Below are 23,718 nucleotides of genomic sequence, written 5' to 3'. Positions count from 1 at the left end.
TTGGAGGAATATTTATTTTGAAATTGTTTCCTAGTGTTGTAATTTTAAGTTGCTTTATGATATTACTAAATTAGGAATATATATATTTAAAAAGAATATACTCTCTGTTAGTTAGTGGTGTTTACTGGTTGGTTTGAGTCGATTATTTATTAAAATTAAATAAATTTAATCAATTTTAAAATTATTAAAATCAAATCAAATCAAATATTATATGTATTTATCAGTTTGACTGTTTTCGGTTTTGATTTGGCTTGGTCATTCGATTATTAATTATACATAAAAATAAAAGAAACAATTTATTCAAAACGTAAAAAAAGTGACAACAATCCATTCAAACAGAAAAAAATAGATAAAATGAATGTCATTACAGAATTTTCGATCATTGAATTTACTGAATAAAACTCCAAAATTCACTATTTTGACACAAGGAAGAGACAATAACATTTTTCAGTCCCACAACAAATTTCACAGACACTCATATACATGAAACCAATAAAAAAAAGTTCTCGTTTTTGACATTTTCTTTCATAAGTAAATTATAAATAAATTTTGATGAAACATATATTAAATCTTTAAAATTGTTTATGAATATATATATTATGTATGTTTTATAATAACATTTATGTATATAACTTGTTGGTTCGGTTGGATTTTGTTATTTCTTAGTTTTTTTTCGAGAAAAATCATAACCAAACCAAATACAGTTCTTAAAATAATCTAAAATTAAATCAAATCAAAATTTAATTAAATTGGTTTGGTTCGATTTGGATCGGTTTTTATCCAAACAATGAACACCTTTACTCTCAGTTCACTTTTAGTTGTCATAATTTGTTTTTCTTTTTTAGAGATAAACTATAAATTTTTTGACTAGATATATTTTTTCATTAAATTAATTTATGATAAAAAATATAAATTTATAATACTTTTAGTATATAATTTTAAATATTTATTTATTTTTGTTTGTCAAATAATGAAAATGTCATCTTATTTAGATGATGAAAGAGTATAAGAAAAAGACAAACACGCAATTGTAATTTTTCTTTTGATCGACGGTCAGATATAATCCTACACCGCTTTCTATGAATTTTAGCCGTCCGATTAATTCTCTTCATATCCACCGTATGATGAAAATATGATGAAGATCTGACCGTCCAATATTTACAAAAATTGAATTTCAAAAGCTAGAGGGAGCAGCAAAAACACATAAGCCTTCTTCTTTCTCTTCTTCGAAAAAATAAAATTAAAAATCTCCTCTTCCGTCCGTATATACACACAGAGATACACGTTTTTGTGTGTGTGTTTCGATCGATTTTTTGTTGAATTTGGTGATTTTTGAGCCAATGTTTGGTGGATTTTTGTAATTTGAATCTGATTAAGGAGTGATAGAGTTTTTATGTGATGAATTTTGAATTTTTGAGGTTTTTTTGGGTGTAATTTGATGGATATTTGAGGAATTGTTGTGATGTTTGTAGAGGAGGATAAGTGAATTTTGAAAATTTTGAATTGAGTTTGAGGATTTTTTTTTTTTTGAGTTTTGTTTGAATGGAGAAGAGTGAAGGAGGGGATTCATTCCCTCCAAACAAGGGACAATCGGAGGTTGTTGTATCTTCTACGGTGGGTACAGGAGTGGATTTTCCGGCGAAGAAGCTGGCAAGGCAGCTGGATTTCACGGTGTTTGGACAATCTCCGGCGGCCGCCGTTACGGCTGTGACGGAGCAGAGTCAGAAGATTCAGCCGTTAGTAATGACGACGTCAGGTACACAAATCGTACCAGTGAAGCTAACGACGGTGCAAAGGCCACAATTACAGCCGCAGCAACATATGGTGTTGATGCCGATGAAACAAACGGCGGTGCCTCCGGCTCATCCTTCAATACGACCTCCGTAAGTATCTATGGTTCATTGAAAAAAAAAAGTTTCTTTTTTAGCTCATGTCACTGAAATTTGGCAGGATTAGAGGAAATGGTGGTTGGAAGTTTGTTTTAAACTCTATAATTTGTTTGCTATCTGCTAAAGATTGCCTCTTTAAGCACGTAGGAAGAGAATATGAAATACCTCTTGGACTTTGGTTCAATACAAAGGTTTTACAGTCTGGATTTATGGTTGCCACGCCACTGAGTTTGTAAATCTGAAATAACAGATTTCTTGGTTATACGAAATAATTCAGAATTTGAGATTCCTTTCGCAAAAATCGGGAGTGTTTTCTAGGGATAAGTCAAGTTTTTCTGGTGGAATTGGGATAGATAATTAATCAGTAGTTTGTTGTGTAGGTTAGTGTCAGATAAAAAGGATAGAGATGAGCGTTTTTTCTTGTATCCCTGTGGAGACGGGGATATGTGAGTGGCCGAGAGGGAAGAAAATGTTTGGATTGCCTTTTTGTTCTTTTTCATTTGATCCAGTTTGGCTCTCTGTTTTTATATTTTGGTTGATTTGTGAGGCAATACATGACTTTAGAGATGATAATCATGATCCTTTGCTTGCAACCTTGTAAGTCATTTTGCAGCTGACTTGCTTACTTATGGAAAGAAACGATATTGTACACGTATAGGCATGCTTCACCCGGATTGGCTTCCATTTTGCTTGTCGGTGTACTTCACATTTAAACTGTTAACCTTATATTAATTTGTGGTTAGTCATCTAACATGTCTCTGATTAGTTGACCATATTACCTTCTGCATCTTGATCCTAAATTTGCCAATAAGTTTATCATTTTCACAATACATGATGATGCTTGTCTCACATTGCTCTGGCTTGAAATTGGACATAATATTCAAAGAGCTCTGTTGCTTTGCTCACCTCAAACATGTCAAAATTTGGGTGTGTTCTTGGGATCTAGGCACATTGTTGGAGCTCTGAATTATAAAGCTGTGACAGGGAAATCTTTCATGTTAACTTAGACTTAATATGATCTATATGATGCTAATACTCACTGTTTTCAGGAAACCAGAATCTCCAAGAGCACGTCCGAGGCAAAGTGCTAGTGAAGTAAAAGATGGTACTCCTAAAAAGCAAAAGCAGTGTAACTGCAAACACTCTCGATGTCTAAAGTTGTAAGTACTACTTCTTTCTCATTCAGAACTTATCTCGAAATCTCAAAAATAACTAAAATTTGTAAATCAATGGCAAATACATGAAGGTGACACTGATAACCTCTGAAATTTCCATTTTTCTGCTTTTTGCTGGCAAAACATTTGTTGGAAGGAATATACATGAGGTAATGACCATTAGAAAACCCTATAATTATTTAACACCCACACTCTTCAGAGTACTGGACGGTTCAATTTGAGCACAAAGGCATAGATTTATCATTAACTCAATTTATTGTTCTAAATGTTGGAATAGGAAATGAAAGAAGAATAGCAAGTCCTGATCATTTCAAGAAGATAACCTATTATCAAGGTGTTCAAGTATCATAATCATGATTTGCCATAGAAAAAACTATTGTCAAGGTGATCCAACCAAAGAAGTGCTAAGACATCAATGTAGAGATTTATTTGTTTGTTGGGAAGCATATATTTGAGGGCACTTGCTAATGATTATTCTGTTGCCTGGTTTACAAGACTAATTTTGGGGTTGATTTATCTTTGTCTAAACAATTTGACATCAATACTGCCCGTGTATTCCCCAAATATTTTGGTATTTATAGGGATTTGAAAGATTGTGAGAATGGTCATATAAAGTGAGGGGTCATGTCCAAGGTGACTAGAGTTTGGTTAGGATTAAAAACCAATTGTGGGATGTCCTAAAATCTTGGTTTTCTCTCACATGAAGAGAAATTTAATATTCAATAGAGGATCCTAATTTTCTGCCTCATCGTTCTTGTTTCTCATGTTTCTTTCTTATCTGTCACATTTTTTGTAGATAAGAGATATTTCCCTTCTGTGAAAGATAGTGTATATTGAAATTTGCTTGTTTCATTTCCAAACAATAGTCATCATAATATTGTCAACTAAACAATTCCCAACAGGAAGGATTAATAAATGGGAAATATGACACATGCATATGTTTAATCCCTGTTCTAAAGAAGCTATTAATTTTATCTTAGGGTTTATTGGTAATTTTCCAAAAGGGAAGATAATAATGAGATTAAAGCCTAGTCCATGACTTATATTTACCTTCCATATGCTTTTCTGGGCCTTTTTGAATCTGCTCAAGTAGGCAAACTTTCATTTCCAGGAGCATATGTCCATTATTTTCGCTTTCTGTCATAGTACTGACTGTCTTTGCATTAACTTGTGAGCACAAGGACATTGTGGTAAAACTTTAGGAAAAGGAATTATCTAACCGGATAAGATATACAGTCAATGGTGACTAGATGTCTACATGGATGGTAGAGATTTTGTGGTGGTTATTGAAGTAAAACCATAACCAAATGCAGGTTTTGGAAAAATAAAAAACCAAAACCACACATTTGTTGTAAAAGACCACACTTTTCAATACTTAAATTAGGTTGTGCTTGTTAGGTGGATGGTTTGGGCAGTTTTAGTATAGATTATAGTTTAGTTGTGTAGGTTAAACATTACACTAAAACTTTGGGTTTTGGGTTATATGACATTACATTAGGAGTTCGAAGTATAGGGTTATACAACTATACAGTATACACAGATAAGTTTTAGGGTTTGAAATTTATGTTTTTGTGCTTTACGTGGAAGTTTGAGTTTATACATAATACAAATACGTGAAAAATTTACCAGCTAAAGCCACAGATAAAACCACAGTTTTTAGTAAATTCACTCCTTGCAAAACTGGACCTTTTGGCTATTATGTTCTAGCCATGAATAAATGGGCTATTTGTTTCAAAGTGCCCATGCAACGTATTCAGTCCGTATTTCGAAAATGGAGGTTTTTTTTGAGTTTTTGAAGTTATATTATATATCAAATCTAAATAAACCACCACATTTGTTTTCTTGGTTGAAAACCAACCCATGTAAAAAGTCAGTTTGTGGGACTTGCTGGTAATATTTATATATAATCCCATTTTCTGTTAATTTTCATGTATATAAAATTGTTTCACGTCTATGCGTTACTATACTATTAGAATCGCTTTCTACAGAGAATGGGTTGGGATGTCATGTTTTGTACTATAAGATTAAGAGATATGTAAGATGTTCGTGTTCTATCAATATGTAAAGTTTCTTCTAATTTATTACTTTATCCCTGTGATTATTTGTTTTCTTAAGTTAATCTTTATCTGATGTTTTGCTGATAGTATGTGAATGAACAATGCAATGTTAGATCTTATGCAATGTGCTTTTTTCTTTGCTTTCTTTCTGTTGTTTTGGGTCAGGTATTGTGAATGCTTTGCATCTGGAGTATACTGTGATGGGTGCAATTGTAACAATTGTCATAACAATGTTGAAAATGAGCCTGCTAGGCGCGAAGCAGTAGAAGCTACTTTAGAGCGTAATCCACATGCATTCAGGCCTAAAATTGCCAGCAGTCCACATGGAGCTCGAGATAATAAGGTACTTTTTGAAATTAAGTTGATTCATAGATGTCCTACTCTCTGATGTCCTTGTGGTCTTAAGATACAATTGCTTTATTGCTATCTCTCTTTAGGAATAACCTCGTTAAAATTGCTGTCTGAAAAAGTAGGAAATGCAATATAATCAATAATTACTTGAAGTTTCGAGCTTGAGAAGTCAATATGTTCTACTTTGACTTTGAGATTGAATTGAGCTTGTCAATGTAAATGCATGTGGTTACTCAAGCTTGCATTTGAATAGTGAAATGTTGACTTAATCTTGCAATCTCTGCCTTCTCTATCTATTTTCTGTGTACTACGTGTAGGAGTAAGAGAAGGTGCTTCTATGCAAATTATTATCATAACAATGCACTTTTCAATTTTTGTTTGATAGAGAAAGCATCACATCAAAGTTCAAAGTTGAAATTTGAAGTAAATCAAAGTAGCTCCAGTTATTGTTTCTTCATCTATTTGATAACTTCATGCACCTAAATCTTTTTAGGAGGAAGCTGGGGATGGCTTAGTCTTGGCAAAGCATAATAAAGGATGTCACTGCAAGAAATCAGGTTGTCTCAAAAAGTACTGTGAGTGCTTTCAAGCCAATATTCTTTGCTCTGAAAATTGTAAATGCATGGACTGCAAAAATTTTGAAGGAAGTGAAGAGAGGCAGGCTCTTTTTCATGGAGATCATGCAAACAATATGGCATATCTCCAACAGGCGGCAAATGCTGCAATCACAGGTGCCATTGGATCTTCTGGTTATGGATCTCCTCCAGTGAATAAGAAAAGAAAGAGCCAGGAACTGTTCTTTGGGTCAACAATTAAGGACCCTATTCACAGGCATGGACAACTCCAACAGGTAAACAATATTTTTCCACCATTGAATTGAGGCATTTTCAACTGTATGATTAGTGAAGAATGTTTTTGTTCCTTCTCATATTTATCTACCGGGCAACACTGCATTGCTGATAATAGTTGATTGCACAGGGGCATGGTTTCATCTGAGAAAAGGCATTTAATTACTACGTGATTTTTTTTATGGATTTAGAGCTTGTTTGGATTGGCTTATTTTAAGTGATTTTGAGCCAAATATCTTTCAGACATATTTTTAGTGTGTGGAATTTTTTTAGAAGTGCTTATTTTAAGATAAAATGGTGAAAAGAAGCCAAAAGTCTATTCAAAGAGGATCTTGTTCTCGTCGATTGATTTTTTTGCTTAAAATAAGCTGGAGTGACAATTCGCAGTTGACTCTGCTTTGAATTTTTTAGAAAATAATTGATTGATGACATAGCGTACTGTATAATACAGGGGAACCATATTAAATCTTCTGTCCTACCTTCATTATCTTCAAGTCCTGGTCCATGTGTTGGAAATGCTGCAACAGTGGGTCCTTCCAAGTTTACTTACAGGTAGCAGTAACTGCCCCTAAGAAATTAACCTGTACTGCTCATTCAGCAAACTAATCGTCATGTCATCGTTGAAGGTCTCTGCTGGAAGACCTCATCCAACCGCAGGACTTGAAGGAACTTTGCTCAGTTTTAGTTGTATATTCAGGAGAAGCAGCGAAGATGCTGGCAGGTATATATGGATGTCTCCGAAGTACATTCGATTACTTGTATGACCGATTCTTTTGGTGCATCTTATTTTGTTATATTGATTCCAGCTTTTTGTTTCCTTTAAAATTCCTTTGGGAAGTGTGGAGTTACTAAGATTTTTTTTCTGGCATGTCTTTCTATCTCTTGCTTTACTACTTACCTAAGCCTTTCTCCTTCTTGATGCTTGGGAAACATAAAAGGCATCTTTGGGATGAATATTAGTTTCTCCAAAAATAATTATAGGTTATTTTTGTTGCACTTGAGCCAAGAGTCTTTTGAAAAATAACCTCTTTACCTCCACAAGGTAGGGGTAAAGTCTATGTACACTCTATTCACCCTAGACCCACCTGTAGGATTACATTGTTTTTTTTTTGTTGTTTCCTACTGAAGAACTTGGATAGCCAATATACCTTTCTGCCTCTAAACTAAATGTAAATGAAGTTAACAGATTGCTTCTAATGGAATCAACGGCGGACTTAGGATTAGGAAGCTCCGGGTGTCTCACTGCTTTGAACAGTAATACGTATGCAACATATTGGGGAAGTGGTGTCAATATTCACAGAGGAAAACTATAATTAATATTTATCAACAGTTTTTAACACAAAATAAAGCCTTGTCTACTTGGTACAGTTAAGTTCTTAGTTAGAAGAGGTCAAGGTTTCTATGCTACATAGCCACAACATCTTTAACATGAATGCGGCATGCTAAAATAATTTTAAAAGTGAACCCAATAGGTTACAAACTTGCATCGCAAGAAGTAGAACCTGAGCTTTAACTGTTGGTACCTTAAGCTCAATTGTTACTTTTGGTGCCACACATATGTTTATACAATTCCTTGTACCTATACACACACACACACACATATACAGAGCTTCAACCGAGACATCCGGGTGCCTGCAACCTCACCCTTCTACATTGATCCGCCCCTGAATGGAATAAATCACCTTTTTTTGTTGTCTCTGCTTATATTTGAACAGCAGTCTCCCATAGCTTTTTCCACTTCATTGACTACTAAGCAACACCCTTATGTGCTCATTGAAATGAAACTCATCTCTTTCTTTCTCTCCCACCTATTTTAAGTGAAGGTTCTTATGCTATTATTCATGTTTTCTACTTTGGAATATCTGTAAAATCTAAAGCATAATTATTTGAGTTCCCACAATTGGGATTAAGCAGAAGCTACATTTAGGTTCTACAGTTACCAGACATCCATTGTGGTACCTTATCTAAAATAAATCATAATGTTCCTAACTAGAGGAAGAAAGTTTGTCCAGATATATTCCAATTACAGGGAGAATACGGGGCTCAAGTACTTGTGCAAACCATTCCAAACTGCCCTGCCTCCTTGTGCATCTGGTAGATAAATTATGAAGAACATTAAATTGTTTATCAGTTTTATGTAGAAATAGTGTTTTCGCAAATAAACCTTCTAGAAAAGACCAATGTTATCAAAAGTAAAAAGCGCAAAAAGTTGTAAGGTCCTTTGGGAAAATGAGCGCAAAGTGCAAATAAAACATGGATTTTAATGAAAAAGGCGCATGGATAAAAAAATACAAATATGTATGTGTAGTCCAAGATTTATAATCATAAGCCTAAATAACAAATGTATGGATAAAGAAGTTGATTTTTTTTATGATAAAGTGAATTATCAATTGTTTATTGGAGCATCTTCAAGATTACCTTCATCGGCAAGGAAAAATATGCCTTGGAGCTTTGATGAAGACACTGAAGCACCCATAAAGCTAAGCAAAGCTCTCAACATGTTTTGTGCCTCATATTGGAGAATTTTAACATCATAAATTGGGTATAATGAGGATTCATCGTAAATGGACTTAGATCTACATAGTCCATCAACCTACCACAAATCTTTTGTTTTGGGCTTTGGGACCGGCAATGTTAGTACACACTGTACTTTAAGGTTCACATAGTTATGTGGTGAACATGGATTGATTGCACAAGTCAGATCTTATGTTGGGAAAGTTAATATCCTTTCATCTGGTGGTTCTACCATGTCTTTTTGTGTGATTTTATTACATGTTTGTTGTATATGGCGTACAACCATTTTACTGTTTACATGTTGTAATGCTTTCAGATGAAAAGGATGCTTCAAAAAAACAGGCTGAGGGGCAGACACAAGCTTCCCTTGCTTCGTCAACTCAGGAGCAAGTACAGAACCAGAAAGATTCTGGTTCTGAGAAGGATATGCTTGATTGTTCTTTGAGTGGGGACCAGGGTGAGAAAATCAGCATGAAAGAGTCTAGTTTGGATGGTGCTGATGTATCAAAAAGAAGGCCAATGTCTCCTGGGACATTAGCACTAATGTGTGATGAATCAGATTCCATGTTTGCAGCTGCCATTACTTCCCCTGATGATCTAGCAACTCTTGGATGTAATACATCCTCTCAATTGCCCCATGGGCAGGGCATGACGGAGACATATGCAGAACAGGAAAGGATTGTATTGACAAAATTTCGTGATTGTCTTAATAGGCTTGTCACTCTAGGAGAAATAAAAGGTAATTTTTTTTTCTTTTCTTTTCTGCCTAAATCTGGTCCTGATTCTCTGAATAAGTAGCTGTTGCCAAAAACTGCATCAGTGAAAACATATATAAGCCCCAAAATACCTTACTATATGTTCTATGACATCTGGTTAAACTGTTGTTTTCTTATACAAAGGCGAGGCTAATTCCCAAGTATAACCCAACGATAATTTTAATGTGATCAATCTTCACTTGGAAATAATTAATATATGCAAGTATCCTGACCAGCTTACCTGAGGTACATTGTATAATGTTGGACATGTTTACTTTTGTAGCCTCTAGTGTTCTGAGTGATAAAAGTATCAACCAAGGAAATGGATAAGGTGCACGCACATTAAAGTTTTAGTCATTCTTCAATGTATTTGAAGGATCATTATGAAGTGCTCAAATCCATATCATTTCCCATTCCATATAGCTAAATCAAGTTGACATAGTTGTGTAGTTTACATAGTTTATGATAAACCCGCAACCAGACTCCATGCATACACGTGCATCCTTAGCTACTGATGTAAAAGAGAGGAGATTTGAGGGACTCCATTAGTCAGTAATACTTTTGAAGTGGCCCTTCTCCTGAATTTGCATGGTAAGCTTAGTTCCTTCTTCTAGGATATATCCTTGTTCACTTCCACTTAAAACCTGGTAACTGGTTTTTAACCTATATGTGTAAGGTAGGAAGTCTGTTTACATACTGTAAATGTACTGGGTTGGTGCTACATCTATAAACCGTAACAGCCTCTTTGCCTTTACAAGGTAGGGGGTAAGGCTGCGTTCACACTAGCCTTCCCAGCCCCCCTTGTGGGATTACACTCGGTATGTTGTTGGTCTGTAGTTGCAAACTTGCAAGGTTATGATGAATTAGAACATGTGTTTCATTCTTCTCTTTTATAGAAACTATGATGCATCACAGACTTGTAGTTTATTTGAATGATCACATGACCTGTGTGTACTATCTGGCTCTTGAATTCCTAATATATATAGCCTATCAACTTTTTCATTTTATTTTTTAGATGGCTAATTTTTTAAATTTTCCTCTATCCCTGCTAAATTAATATTTAAACTTCAATAATACAACTTAGAGCTTTTTTTGTGTTCAACCATCCGATGTCCTGAATAAAGGGGCTCGAGTAATCTTAGATTCACATTGTTAGAAAGCTCATTATGGGGTCTTTTGCAATAATGGATTTTTAGCTCTCCTTGCCAAAGGTGTGACTCCATTCCCGAGCTTGAAACCACGATCTTTGGTCAAGGGTTGGTAGAACTTAGAACTATTTGTGATGTACTTAGTATAGTTAAGGGTCGTTTGGTAGAGACGTAGACTGTATAACAATAATACACTCTACCAAATGACCCCTTACAATATGATTTAGGCTTGCTTTTTATGCAACTGCAATGCGCCCCCACCCCACCCACCCCCTCCTCTCTGTATCTCATCAGTGTGTTTCATTTGGAATCATATTATGTTACTAACCATCTATTTTAAATTGCAGAAAAAAAATGTTCTTCAATGGTGCGGGGTATTGACTTCGTTGATCAAAGGGATATGATTGGTAATGGTTTTACTACGACTGAAACGAGGATTCAACATGATTCTTTTCACAAAGGTGTTTCCAATTCTCCTATTCCTCAGCCAAGAACAACTCAGATGTTTAGTTCAGTAGCAACAACTGCTAATAATAACGCGCTTCCTAAAGTTCATCATCGTCCAGATGAGAATGGGGATGTCAAGCCAACAATCTGAAAGAACAGTTATAGTTAGCTTTAGAATGATATTTGCCTGTAAACTGCTGCATCTTTGTTATATTAGGCTTTTATTTCATTCAGTTTTTTCTTTGATGTAGCAGCAAAATTCATCAAGGTCCCATTTGATAGAATTAACAAGCCTTGTAACTTCTTAGCACATTTACTTTAGGTGCAATTTCAATCAAAAATTGCATTTTGTTAAACTTCCCCTTGAAGTAATCTGTCAGCTAAATTGTGCCTGGGTGTCAGATGTGCGGGTTAGACTGAAATTGTGCTGGATTATAGCAAAATAAGTCAATAAATATGTTAAAGTTTTGTTTTTGTCAATTTGAACTAAATTAGTAAAACATTCGGAGTGATGTTGGATATATATATATATATATATATATATATATATATATATATATATATATAAGAAATCGACCTTAGTGATGCGTTTTAAAGTTGTGTGGGTTTAGATAATATTTTCATAGGAAAAATTACATAAATTAATACATTTTGAAAAATAATTACTGATTTTAGCTATACTTTTTGTTTATTATCATTTATAGCAATGCTTTGTTAAATTTGTAATATGTATTAAAAATGAATTATGTATGCTATAATAATATATGAATTATAATTGTTTTTTTGAAATATATCATGTTTGTTTGGTAAAAAAATTGTCATATTATATTATAAGTGTATTAAAATGTGTAATAAATGTATTATTCATCATTAAAATTTGTATTATATGTGAATAAAATATTATTCTATGTAATACGTGATCAAGTGAAACGTAAGTTTCCCTTTATTATACACGTGCTCCATATCACTCGTAGTAAGGGTTTAAGCTAGAGATGTTTTCGGTAATAGGACTTGATATGAAAACTTAATGAGATAAATTATCGATGTAAAACATTATTAAATCCATAATTTTTTTCCCTCTTAATCTGTGAATTAAATTAGTAAAAAAAATTTACGATGCATCACACAGGCAAGTTTTGCTTTTGTTTTAATAGAGTTTGATTATTTCTAACAGTGGTTTTTGTCTAATGAAAGATTGTAACTTTGGAAACAACTAGTGAGAATTATCACCCCAGTTTATAATCTATCGAAAACAACCTCTCTACCCTACAGGAGTAAGGTCGGTATATATCCTAGACACGGTAGAGGTGTCTATTACGTTATTCTAGAAATAAGAAATAACACTTGAAATGTTTTTCCAACATTATTCAAATAAAAATTAAGCAATCTGTTTAAGTCTACAAACAGTTCCCACCCTGACCAAAAGAAGTAACATTATGCATGTTACATGTAACCATTAAAACATATTATGAACCATAATGATGAACAGATCAAAGTAGGTGCTGAAGTCGTAAATGTATTGCTTACTACATGCGTGACCTTGATGTCGAAGATGTAGCAGCAGGAGCGCTCTGCAGAATAAGAAATTATGTTATCAGTAAGTTAACATTTGACATAAAATCAGTGTTCTAAATGTGTGTATAATTGCCCAGGGCAGAGAGTTATAAGTTGTCCCTAGTTGAACAGAGAGATCAAAAAAGAATTCTTCGTGTATCTCGCAGTTACCCACGAAGATAGTTGTTAGTCCCATCTTTTGGTGGTTTTACCCATGGTGCCATGACTTACATCTTGTCTATCGGAAACAAACTCTCTATCCCACAAAGGTAGGGGTAAGGTTTGTGTACATCGAAACCTTCCCCAGACTCCACTTGTCATATTACACTTGGATATGTTGTTGAAGCCATGACTAACATTTCTGCTTTGTTGACCCATATTCATAGATATGGGTTATGTATTTCTTATTATTGACACATTGAACAATCTAACATTAGTAGTTACATCTGCTAGATCATTTACTTATTGGAGTTGATAATTAATTGCAGATATCGGTGAACAACTTGCCTAGCTAAGAAACAAACAGGTAAAAAGATGTTAATAGATCTATAAGATCAAGTTCTTACCAAGGGAATGCCCTTTGCTGCTCTCTCTTCCAAGAACTTTGATGGCTTGAAGAAATTACCATATACTTCTGACCACTTGCGGAGACTTTTATATATATGACCAGCCCCAACAGTATCTCCCCAGAAAACAATGCCACCTCTGCAAAAAGAAAATCATTGCAAGAAAGATCTGTTATGAGAAATCCTCTAATTTCTGTTGAATTTTTTTTTTTTAAAAAAAAAACATAAACCAGTTGCGAAGTGCGGCAAAAGGGTTTGAACAGCTGGTGATTTTTCTTCTTCTTCTTCACTATCCATTTCGATTCCTCTTAACTAATTAATTTTTAACAATCCCCACGTGTCTTGGGTATAGCATTCTCTATTAAGCATATAAAACTACACCCCATTCATACCAAGGCAAACAAGGAGATATTTTATGTTAGCTCGTGTTGTTCATACTTCAGAATCAGTAGTTATCCCAAGATAGCAAAGAGTAAGTATTTGACTTATTGTTGGAAGCAAATGATGCTGATTTCACAGTACAGTACCAACCTGTAAGATGGGAAACTCATTCCAAGTACAGAAGCGACATCAAGGTCTGATGCTCGGACTACTACCCCCTCATCCAAAACACGGCATGCCTCGTTCACAACTGGAAAGAGTATCATCTCAACAATTTCTTGATCAGTGATAGATATTGGCTGCCATAAATTGAAAACGAAGACAGTGGTTATTGCGAGGGGATTTAGATTTTGACAAACCCTTCAAAACCGATGATTAAATCATGAATTGAGATTTTTCTTTTGTTAGCCGATGATACCTTTCCTCCAGGCATAATATTAGTGAGCCTTCTGGACTCCTCAATAATTGGAAGAACTGAAGGATCAGGTCTTGGCTTCTCTCCCTTTTTGTAAATGTAGTATCCTTTTCCATTATTTTTACCTGCATCACCAGCGAAATTAGGATGACAATACCTAGAAAACAACAAAATAGAGAATGAAACTTGCAACATTACCATTTCGACCACTTTTTATTAGAAGGTCAAGCAGTGGAGACATAAATACTCTATCAGGAAAAGCCGAACTATACTCTTTCCCTGTTGCAATAGCAACTCCATATCCAGCTAAATCCTGAAGCCTGAAAAATGAATGAGCAAATTATTTTACATGCCTACCAACATAACTATTGTATGCATTATATCCTCATTCCCTGCATATGATACAACAATCTTTCAACCTCTCCTCCTCTCTTCCCACCCACCCCTCCTCAATGTATGTCGGTCTCTCTCTTAATTTGTGTGTTCTTTTTTTGTGAGAGTGTGGGAAGACACAGCCTACAATTTCTCTCTCCGAAAATAATTCCTTATGTTCAGTTTGTTATTGTTTACCCATCACCATCCGCACCACCACCCAATACCAATGATAGATGCCACAACTATCAATCTCAACATCAGCCAGCAAATGCTCCACCAATACCAAAATTTGCACGCCAACATTCTAGCCCTTTCATGTATATCTAATTTCACCTTCTGGATGTATCATCACAGATAGACAGGTGTATTTAAAAATTTGAATCATTTAAGTACATTAATTATCTTGAAGCTGTGTAAGTCAAAGACACCATGAAGATTAGCATTTGAAAATTGCAAAGAACTGCAGACTAGTTTACTATATCTCTCACTTGAAAAAAAGGTAACTTTGTGGAAGATAATTACTGGAATGGACCGATGGGGAGACCAAAGTTAATGATTTGTGCATCAATCCTGTAGACATCCACTCCAAGATTCGCGAGAAACTGTGCACTCTGGGCATATGGAAAGAATGTCCTATTGACAGCAAAACCCGTACAGTTTCCCACTACAACAGGTACTTTCTTTATTGTTTTGCCAACAGCCATGAGATCGAGGATTGCTTGGGCAGATGTCTTCTCCGTCCGGATTATCTCTAGCAGAGGCATCACATGAGCAGGACTGACCATAGAAAAAAATCAGTTAATAATTACAACAAAAAAGTGATCCAACAGAATCATCACAAGGATTTTGTATTTCAAAGAAACAAAGAAAAGAAGGAGCAATTAGCTTGGTAGACTGCTTTCTCCCCCTTTTGTATGGTAAACTCCACCTGTAACCCCAAAATCCCAGGTCCAACAATGGCTCTTCCCAAATTTCTCCATGGATCACTTCCCAATCTTATAGTTGGAGGTTGGGTCTTTATTGTTAGGTTCTCCCTTCTGTGTTTTACATTGCTAGGTAGCAGGACAAATGGATTTAGCTTTATATCTCCCCAATATCACTTTTAAGAAGTAGAAAACGACAGAGACGAATTGAAGAAAGATATTCCAAATTTTCTAGGAGCAGAACTCAAAAATGGAAACTATATAAAAACACGTGAAAGTTAATCACCTGACATCCCATATAACAGTTTGTTCCACATTTATTCTATTTTCCAGATTATATTAAATCTTCTTTTCTATGTAGTGGTCATATTCACCTCAACAAAACAAAGTATTTGATAACTTTTAGACTTGAAAATCAGCTGTACAGGTTCACAGAGGTCAATTTCTCTTGATTAGTAGGGTTCACCTTCTTTATAGAACTAAAGTTACACGGCAAGAATTGTAACCTGAAAAAGTGTGCTCCTATAATCCGATCTTGAGAGCTCGTCTTTTGCCCGATTATGTTGAGGTCGATAGTAGATGTATTGGATGCCAAAATACAGTGGGGAGGACAAATCTTCTCAATATCAATGAAGATTTGTTGTTTTAGAGGAACATTTTCAATGACAGCCTACAAACAAGACAGAACTGTTTCAAAAACAACAAACTTCAACAGATGATGAATAGTAGAATTCTGTTCATAGACAATTTTATACGCCAGGAAAATAGAAAAGCCAAGCGAAGAAGCAAGAAGGGAAAGAAGAAACCATTCTGTGGAACATTACTTGAGCAAAGTATAGGTCCAGTAGTTACCTCAATGACCATATCCACATCCTTAAATTCTGAGTAATCCAGTACACCTTTAACCATTGACAAAGCTTTGTTTGCTTTGTCCTGCTGCAACTTCTTTCTCGCTACCAAACCTCGGATATTTGCTGTAACATAAGGTACTCCACATAAGTTTCTAACTTCCAAAATCATAAGATGACTGTAAAGATGAATGGTCAAAAGGCCTCACAATCTTGAAATCTATCAGAACATTTATTAGTCATCAACTACAACAACATACGCTCTGTAGTACCACAAAGTGGGGTCTGAGGGAGGGTAGAGTGTACATAGACCTTATCCCTACCTCAAAGGTAGAGAGGTTGTTTTTGAAAGACCCCTGGCTCAAGGAAAAACAGTCCATGGAAGTTCAGAAAAACAATAAACAAAAGTGAAATCATAACAAAGCATCCTGAACAGTACCAACAACAAAATAAGACATAATAAAATCCCACTGAAAGAAGATATATAACCTTCAACTGTTTTTATCCCCTTCTGAAGATACTCAGGATTAATTTCCTTGATAATAACAAATATGTTGCTCAGAACAAGAGAGGTTGCTATGCCTGAACCCATTAAACCTCCACCTATTATGGCAACTTTCTTCACTGACCTTGGTTTCAGACCAATATCAGTTACATTAGGTACCTGAACCATTTAGGAATAAAAATATAATTCAGAAATATGATAGAATTGATTGTCCATTGAGGAAACAGATATCTAAGGAACTTTCTTAATAAAGTCAAACTAGCCCTAGAGCAGGAGCACAAAAGTTATAGAAGTGATCAGAAACAAATCTATTATAACAAGTATGAAATTCTATTCATATACAAGAGATCCAAACTCCATGTTACTTCTCATTCGTGAAATCATAATGATAACGAACTTCCACTAGCTGATGGATACCAAGTAAAGCCATCCCTAAGTGAAACCTAAAGCATATGGAACATACCAAATCAAGCTTGCATTATAAACAAACAACAGATCCCTACCTTGCTTCTCAATCATGTGAGATCATTCTTATCAATGAGAAGCTTTGCATTAAACACAGACAGTTCTGCACACAACAGCTAATGCACTAATATTTTTAATATAAGATCGGGTAATAATAAGAGAGATCCTTAACCAAGTTTACTATGCTGAAAGTAAATGTTTAAGAGCCTGAATTAAGTTTACTGTACTCAACAAAAATACTTCGAAAGAATTTTAAGCTTCAAGATAGCATCACCACACAACAGGTACCATGTGCTCAGCAGTGAAGCATATTTGGTACCTTTGATGTAGCCCGTTGGGCAAAAAATACGTGAACAAGACCTCTTGATGTATCTGATAATACAAGGTCCTCAAAAACTTTAGCTTCCTGCAAGACTTAAAAAAAGCTTGTCAATCCATCTCGATCCATTTGTTTCAAATGGCTACATGAATAAAGACTGAGTTAGGCCTCATTGTTTTTATTAACATCAAAACGTCTGAATCTGAATATTAACACGTGCATTAAGATTTATATGTCTAAGTATGAATGCACATCTAAATATTAAGATGTTGCATTAAGATCTGAATACTAATAATTAAGATTGGTTGTTTTTTTAACATCTTAATATATACAACCTGTTTTTGTTTACAAATTAATAAATATCAATTTAATAAAATACTAAAGTAATCTAATACTATATCAACAAACTAGTTTTACAAAATTATATGATGGTTGGTGGTGATGATGGTTGGCAGTGGTGGCGGTTGTGCTACATGAGAATGTTGGCTGGTGGTGGTATTGTGGGTAGTAGCTAGTGGTGATGGTGGTAGTTGGTGGTGGCAACTAATAGTTGTGGTAGAATATAGTGATAGTTAATAGTGATGGTGAATGATGACGACGGTCGACAATATACAATGGTTATGTGATTGTCAGTAGTGATTGGTGGTTGTAGTAACGGTGGTTAGTGGTGATGATTATAAATGGTGGGCTAAATATGGTCACAACTGATTGTAGTGATTGGCAGCGGTGGTGGTTATGAGTGAGGATGGTGGCAGGGGCGGTTCAACGTAATTGGGGGCCTAAAGCAAAATTTCAATTCGCGGCCTAAAATATAAATAGACTTCATATACGTATTTATTTTTAAAGAATTACACTATTAAGATGAAAATTATTAGTACTTAATATTATTTTTTCATTTACTAGTTTTAGGTAAGATTTTATCAACTCAACATTGAAAAATATCTTTTAAGTGAGACAATTATTATATGTATTGTTAACATAATGATACAAGTAATAAATTGATAAATATTAAATAAAGATAAGAGTTAGAACCAGAGAATTTGACTCAAAAAGTTGGTGACTTGGTATAACCTCATTTTAATATGCTTAGAGTAATGCTTGAAACTAAAATTTAATAAGAAATAAAAAAGAATTCGTAATTCACTTTGTAACACTTTTCACTGTTAATTCTTATTTTTAACAAAGTACTCCACAAAAGATATTAAAGTGGATAAAATAATTTATTTTAAAAAAATTATACTTTTTATCATAAATAATTAATTTTTCTATAAAAACTTTAACACACAATTTATTCTTGACAAAAATTTGGGCCCCCGAAATTTGGGGGCCTAAGGCAAAGGCCTTATTCTTTTATGCATAGAGCCGCCCATGGATGGTGGTTATGAATAATGGGTGGTGCGTAGTGGTAGTTGATAATGGAGGGCAATAACGGTAGCTATGAGTGGGTTGAATTGGTGAAAAATAGGCATCTTGATGACATTAAAACTTTGTTACAATAATCATTTAGATGTATTTAGACCCATTAAGTGATTATAAAACATTGTTTAAGATCTTAATAGTTAAGATAAAAAATTAAAAGATAAACCGCCTTAATAACTGAGATATGAATGATTAAGTTAAGACCTATATTAAGTGCAAACAAATGAGGTCTTATCTACCTTTTATGACACTATTTGCGATTATCTGGATTATGTTAACAAAAAGTGGGTAAACTAGAATATCGTCGTTTTCTGAAGAGAGATGTGCATAGAATATAGGTATTAATTGACCAAGCAACATATACCTTGAGAATCCCATTATATCCACCATGGACTATGCCTTCTTCAATTACATCAAGGCATGCCAAGTGCTGAGGCATATTCCGAGCAGTTTGCTTCACTTGTTTCCTAGCCAACTTCAGAACTTCATGTGCTTCTGAAAGGGAACCAATTTTGTCAGTCCTGTGAAGGGCACGCATCCAAGGTTTGCGCCTTTCTGCAATATCAAGGGCCCACTGTCTAGCTACTTTTAACAACTCTTTGGAAGGGACAACTGCATCAATAAGACCTAGCTTCTCCCCCTCTTCTGACATTATTGGTTTGGATGTCTGCAAAAAGGTTTTTCACATTATTTAGGCTATTGTCCCACAAATTAATGTTTTAAAATTGATTTACAGATTTCAGTAAGAAGCAATAGTTCTGCATGTATTGCAAACTTAATGGAGAATAATGTGTGGACAACTTATTAAAGTTAAAACCCAACAATCACAACCAGAGAAAAAACAGAGCTTAAGTAGTACATGAAATAAGGATACTTTTGTCCCTTCTTATTTCTTATCCTTTTAGGTTTCTGTCATGAATGTCATCCAGAATCACCATCTAATGCTGAGAATAACTATAAAATTTTCTTTTTAAAATGATGCACCTGTTAAACGAATTATTTGTCCAACAGTTACTTTGTAAATGAATTAATTGTCAATGGTTAAACATAAGGATCTATAGAAACTTTACCCCACACACCAAGACAACTTTTCACAATTGTCAGCTTTTTAAATCATGAAGATGAATGACTTACCATCATCATATCAATAGCCTTTGACAACCCTATAAGCCTTGGAAGTCGTTGTGTACCTTGAGAAGAAACATTATTGATATTCTCAATAAAATCTAAAAATGAAAAGAAATTTAACCTATATGCAACTTCAATGAGCAGTAAGTGGCTGAGTTACCTCCAGAGCCAGGAAGAACTCCAAGGCTAAGCTCTGGCAACCCAAGTTGTGTTCTTGGCGCAGCAATGCGTGCATGGCATCCCTACCAAAAGCATGCATTACATAATTCAATCACAAGGAAAAAGTTAAGCATAGGGAGAGCAAATTTTATAGAGACCACAAACCAATGCCAATTCCAAGCCACCTCCAAGACAAAGTCCTTCCACAACAGCCACTGCAGGCTTCTTTCCATCTAAAGTTACAAATCAAAATGATCACAGAAGTATAAATAACAATTGCTACCAAGATGACACAAAGAAGCACAATGAGATGCTACAGTAAGCCATCTTAAGATTTGACATCCTAATTCAGACCAACAGTTCTCTTACCTTCCATAATGTTCGTCACGAGATCAACAGAAACATCAGGCAATAGAGAAACATCATCTGCAACCCATCCAAATTACAATTTTCAAAACAAAGGTTCATGGGACACAATAACGAACTGCAAAAAGACAAAATGAAAGTAATCCTACCTGTTTTATGAACCTTTTCGAAAACATTGATGTCAAAACCACCAGAAAACCGCCCACCATATCCTACAGTAGATCGATGAGAACATAAACAAAAAAGGAAGTGGGAAGACCAACACACAAAAAACAGAGAAAAGCACAAAGGACATGAACCATGAAGTAGAAAAAGGAAACTAACACTTTTTTTTAAAAAAAATAAGGTACAAAAAAGTAGGAAATTTCATCAAATACATAACTGAAATTCAATGAAACTTCAGCTTCACAATGCATAATGCGTTACTCATAAAGTTTAACTGACTTCTTAATTTAAACACTATTCACTGATACTAAATTCAAACCAAAATCAAACATATCAGATAAAGAACCTTTAATCATAACTGAAATTCATCAAAACATCATCTTGCAATTCATAATTCAAAATGTTTAACTAAATTCCTAAATTAATTACTTACTGATACTAAATTCTACTCAAAATCAAACAGCTCAAAGAAAGTCTTTTTTTTTTAATCAATAAAAACAGCTACTAGCAATTATAACTAAATTCAGTGAAATTTCAGCTTCACAATTCGTAATGCGTAATCCATAAAGTTTAACTAAATTCCTAAATTAATTACTATTTACTAAAACTAAATTCTACTCAAATTCAAGCAGCTCAAAGAAAGTCTTTTTTTTTTTAATCAATAAAAACAGCTACTAGCAATCATAACTAAATTCAATGAAACATCAGCTTCACAACTCGTAGTGCGTAAACCATAAAGTTTAACTAAATTCCTAAATTAATCAATCTTTTTTGTCAAAAAAAAAAAGCTACTAGCATTCATAACTGAAATTCATTGAAACATCAGCTTCGCAATTCGTAATTCAAAATGTTTAACTAAATTCCTAAATTAATCAGTATTTACTGATATTAAGTTTTATCCAAAATCAAACAGCTCAAACAAAAATTTCTTTTTGAGGATAAATGAAAGTTAATAGCAATCATAACTGAAATCCATCCATACATTAGCTCCGCAAAGCGCAATTCAGAAAGCTTAACTGAACTCTTAAATTAATCACTATCTGCTGATACTAAATTCCATCCAAAATCAAACAGATCAAACAAAAATTTCATTTAAACAAAAAAAAAAAAACAGTAACTACCAATCATAACAGAAAATTCGTCGAAACATCAGCTCCGCAAATCGCAATTCAGAAAAGCTTAACCAAATTCCTAAATCGAACACTATTTACTGATAGCACCAAATCCTATCCAAAATCAAACAGATCAAAGTAACAATTTTTTTTTAAAAAAAAAAACAGTAAGACGAAGAAATCAACCAAATAGAAGAAAATCAATAGCTTTACCAGTCAGAACAATAGCTTTGACATCATTTCTCATAGCTGCTTCATTCCATTTCTCCTTTAAACCAGCGAAAACTACAACAAAATCAAAACTCAAAATCAAAATTCCGCTTCCAAAAAGAGAAAAACAAATCAAAATTCCGTTTCGATGAAATTTTAAGCTTACTTTGAATAGCAAGAGCATTCACCGGCGGATTGACGAATGTGATAACCGCAACGCCGTCGTTCCCAACCTCCATCGTCACTTTTGCTTTCGCCATTTTCAACGAAAATTATCCTCAAAAATTTGGGAATTGACTGAAGAAAACTGAATTTATATAGAAATTTGATTGAATGAATTTACTGTAGATTTTAATCAATGGGAAAGAAGCGGGTCACGTGAGAGATATGTTTAGTGCACGAGTCAACGTTGACACAATTAACATCCAAAATTAAAAAAAATAAAAATAAACGTGGAGTATTATTTTTAGAGAGAAAAAAAACATTTGAGATTATTAATGTATGAAAAAATATTTGAATTATTCACAAGTATTTTTATGGAAGGATCTATTTTTTTATGTTATTCGTTATAAGAGAATTGAGGTTCGAACAGTAATTGGCGTAATGTAAAATTAAATTAAATTTTTTTTAATATTTTAATTTTCATATTTAAGTATTTTGAGAATAATTATTCAATATATTCTTTAATTTGTTTATAATAATTTAAAGTTATTGTTACGTCCAAACTTTGTTAATCAAAGGAAAAACAACTAAACTTTGTCTTAACAAGGGGGTAAAATTACCTAATTTCAAAAAGTATTTTTGACTATTTTCTTTTTAACGAAGGAAGCTGTTTTTTTTTTCTTTTTTTTTTGGTAAATGTCATTTTCTTTGTTTTGATTATACAATTTTTTTAGTAAGTTGGAAATAATAATGTCTATTTTATGCTTAAATCATATGTCTTTATATAAAATGGGACAAAAAGAAAATTAATCAGATATGTTGAATGCCTTGAATTGGGCCCTTAATTATATGTCAATTCTGTATGTTGGGCCCAAGCCTGTTAGGGCGTAGTTTAGCACTATATATAGACGCTATGACAAACCCTATTCTGTAATTCTGTTCTTGCCTCTCCATAATAAAACTGCTCCCCCTCTTCCCGTGGACATAGCCAATTTATTGGTGAACCACGTAAATCTGTTGTCTTGTTTTTCGCGTTTATATTTTCACGTACTATCTCAAATTCCGCACAACAAATTGGTATCAGAGCCTCTCGGTTAATCGGTGTTCTTGGAGAATTCGAGATGTCTACTTTGAACGTGAAAATCGACAAATTCACAGGAAGGAACAGCTTCAGTTTATGGCAGATCAAGATGCGGGCTTTGTTGAAACAGCAAGGCTTCTGGGCGCCGTTATCGAAAGACAAGAACGCCGTCGTTACTCCTGAGATGACGATTCTGGAGGAAAAGGCACACTCGACGATCATACTGTGCTCGCGGATGACGTCATCACGGAGGTCTCGGATGAAGAGACTGTTGCTGGTCTGTGGTTGAAGCTGGAGAGTTTGTACATGACAAAATCTCTAACCAACAAGCTGCTTCTGAAACAACGTCTATTCGGTTTACGAATGGCTGAAGGTACACAA

At 34.2% G+C, this 23,718-nt stretch overlaps 2 protein-coding genes across 3 annotated transcripts; one reads left to right on the top strand and one right to left on the bottom strand.

Annotated features, from left to right (window-relative positions):
* The first annotated feature begins 1,090 nt into the window (after nt 1-1,090).
* On the top strand, nt 1,091-11,540 carry LOC101252559 (protein tesmin/TSO1-like CXC 5). Of its 2 annotated transcripts, none has more exons than XM_010315427.4 (8): nt 1,091-1,883; nt 2,939-3,049; nt 5,287-5,464; nt 5,966-6,322; nt 6,772-6,872; nt 6,947-7,041; nt 9,151-9,573; nt 11,085-11,540. In XM_010315427.4, exons 1-8 carry the CDS (start codon nt 1,543-1,545, stop codon nt 11,333-11,335), a joined length of 1,857 nt encoding a protein of 618 aa, XP_010313729.1. In that variant the 5' UTR covers nt 1,091-1,542; the 3' UTR covers nt 11,336-11,540. The 2 variants fall into 2 exon arrangements, with proteins under 2 accessions (XP_010313729.1, XP_004251614.1); XM_004251566.5 differs by lacking the exon at nt 1,091-1,883 and adding an exon at nt 2,060-2,486.
* A 996-nt stretch (nt 11,541-12,536) lies between these two features.
* On the bottom strand, nt 12,537-22,487 carry LOC101252256 (peroxisomal fatty acid beta-oxidation multifunctional protein AIM1). Its single transcript, XM_004251565.5, has 18 exons — nt 22,261-22,487; nt 22,098-22,169; nt 20,757-20,819; nt 20,611-20,667; nt 20,407-20,474; nt 20,243-20,324; nt 20,089-20,144; nt 19,319-19,621; nt 17,536-17,622; nt 16,736-16,910; nt 16,251-16,372; nt 15,905-16,068; nt 14,998-15,252; nt 14,299-14,420; nt 14,104-14,225; nt 13,836-13,984; nt 13,305-13,443; nt 12,537-12,755 (listed from the first exon to the last, which is right to left on the bottom strand). The coding sequence occupies exons 1-18, from the start codon at nt 22,352-22,354 to the stop codon at nt 12,711-12,713; spliced, it is 2,175 nt and encodes a 724-aa protein (XP_004251613.1). The 5' UTR covers nt 22,355-22,487; the 3' UTR covers nt 12,537-12,710.
* Nucleotides 22,488-23,718: the final 1,231 nt, after the last annotated feature.

The sequence above is a fragment of the Solanum lycopersicum genome, chromosome 12 (assembly GCF_036512215.1).
Source record: "Solanum lycopersicum chromosome 12, SLM_r2.1".
In the NCBI taxonomy this organism is placed as follows: domain Eukaryota; kingdom Viridiplantae; phylum Streptophyta; class Magnoliopsida; order Solanales; family Solanaceae; genus Solanum; species Solanum lycopersicum.
The sequence above is the reverse complement of the archived record's forward strand: the minus strand, read 5'-3'. Positions and strand labels throughout refer to the sequence as shown.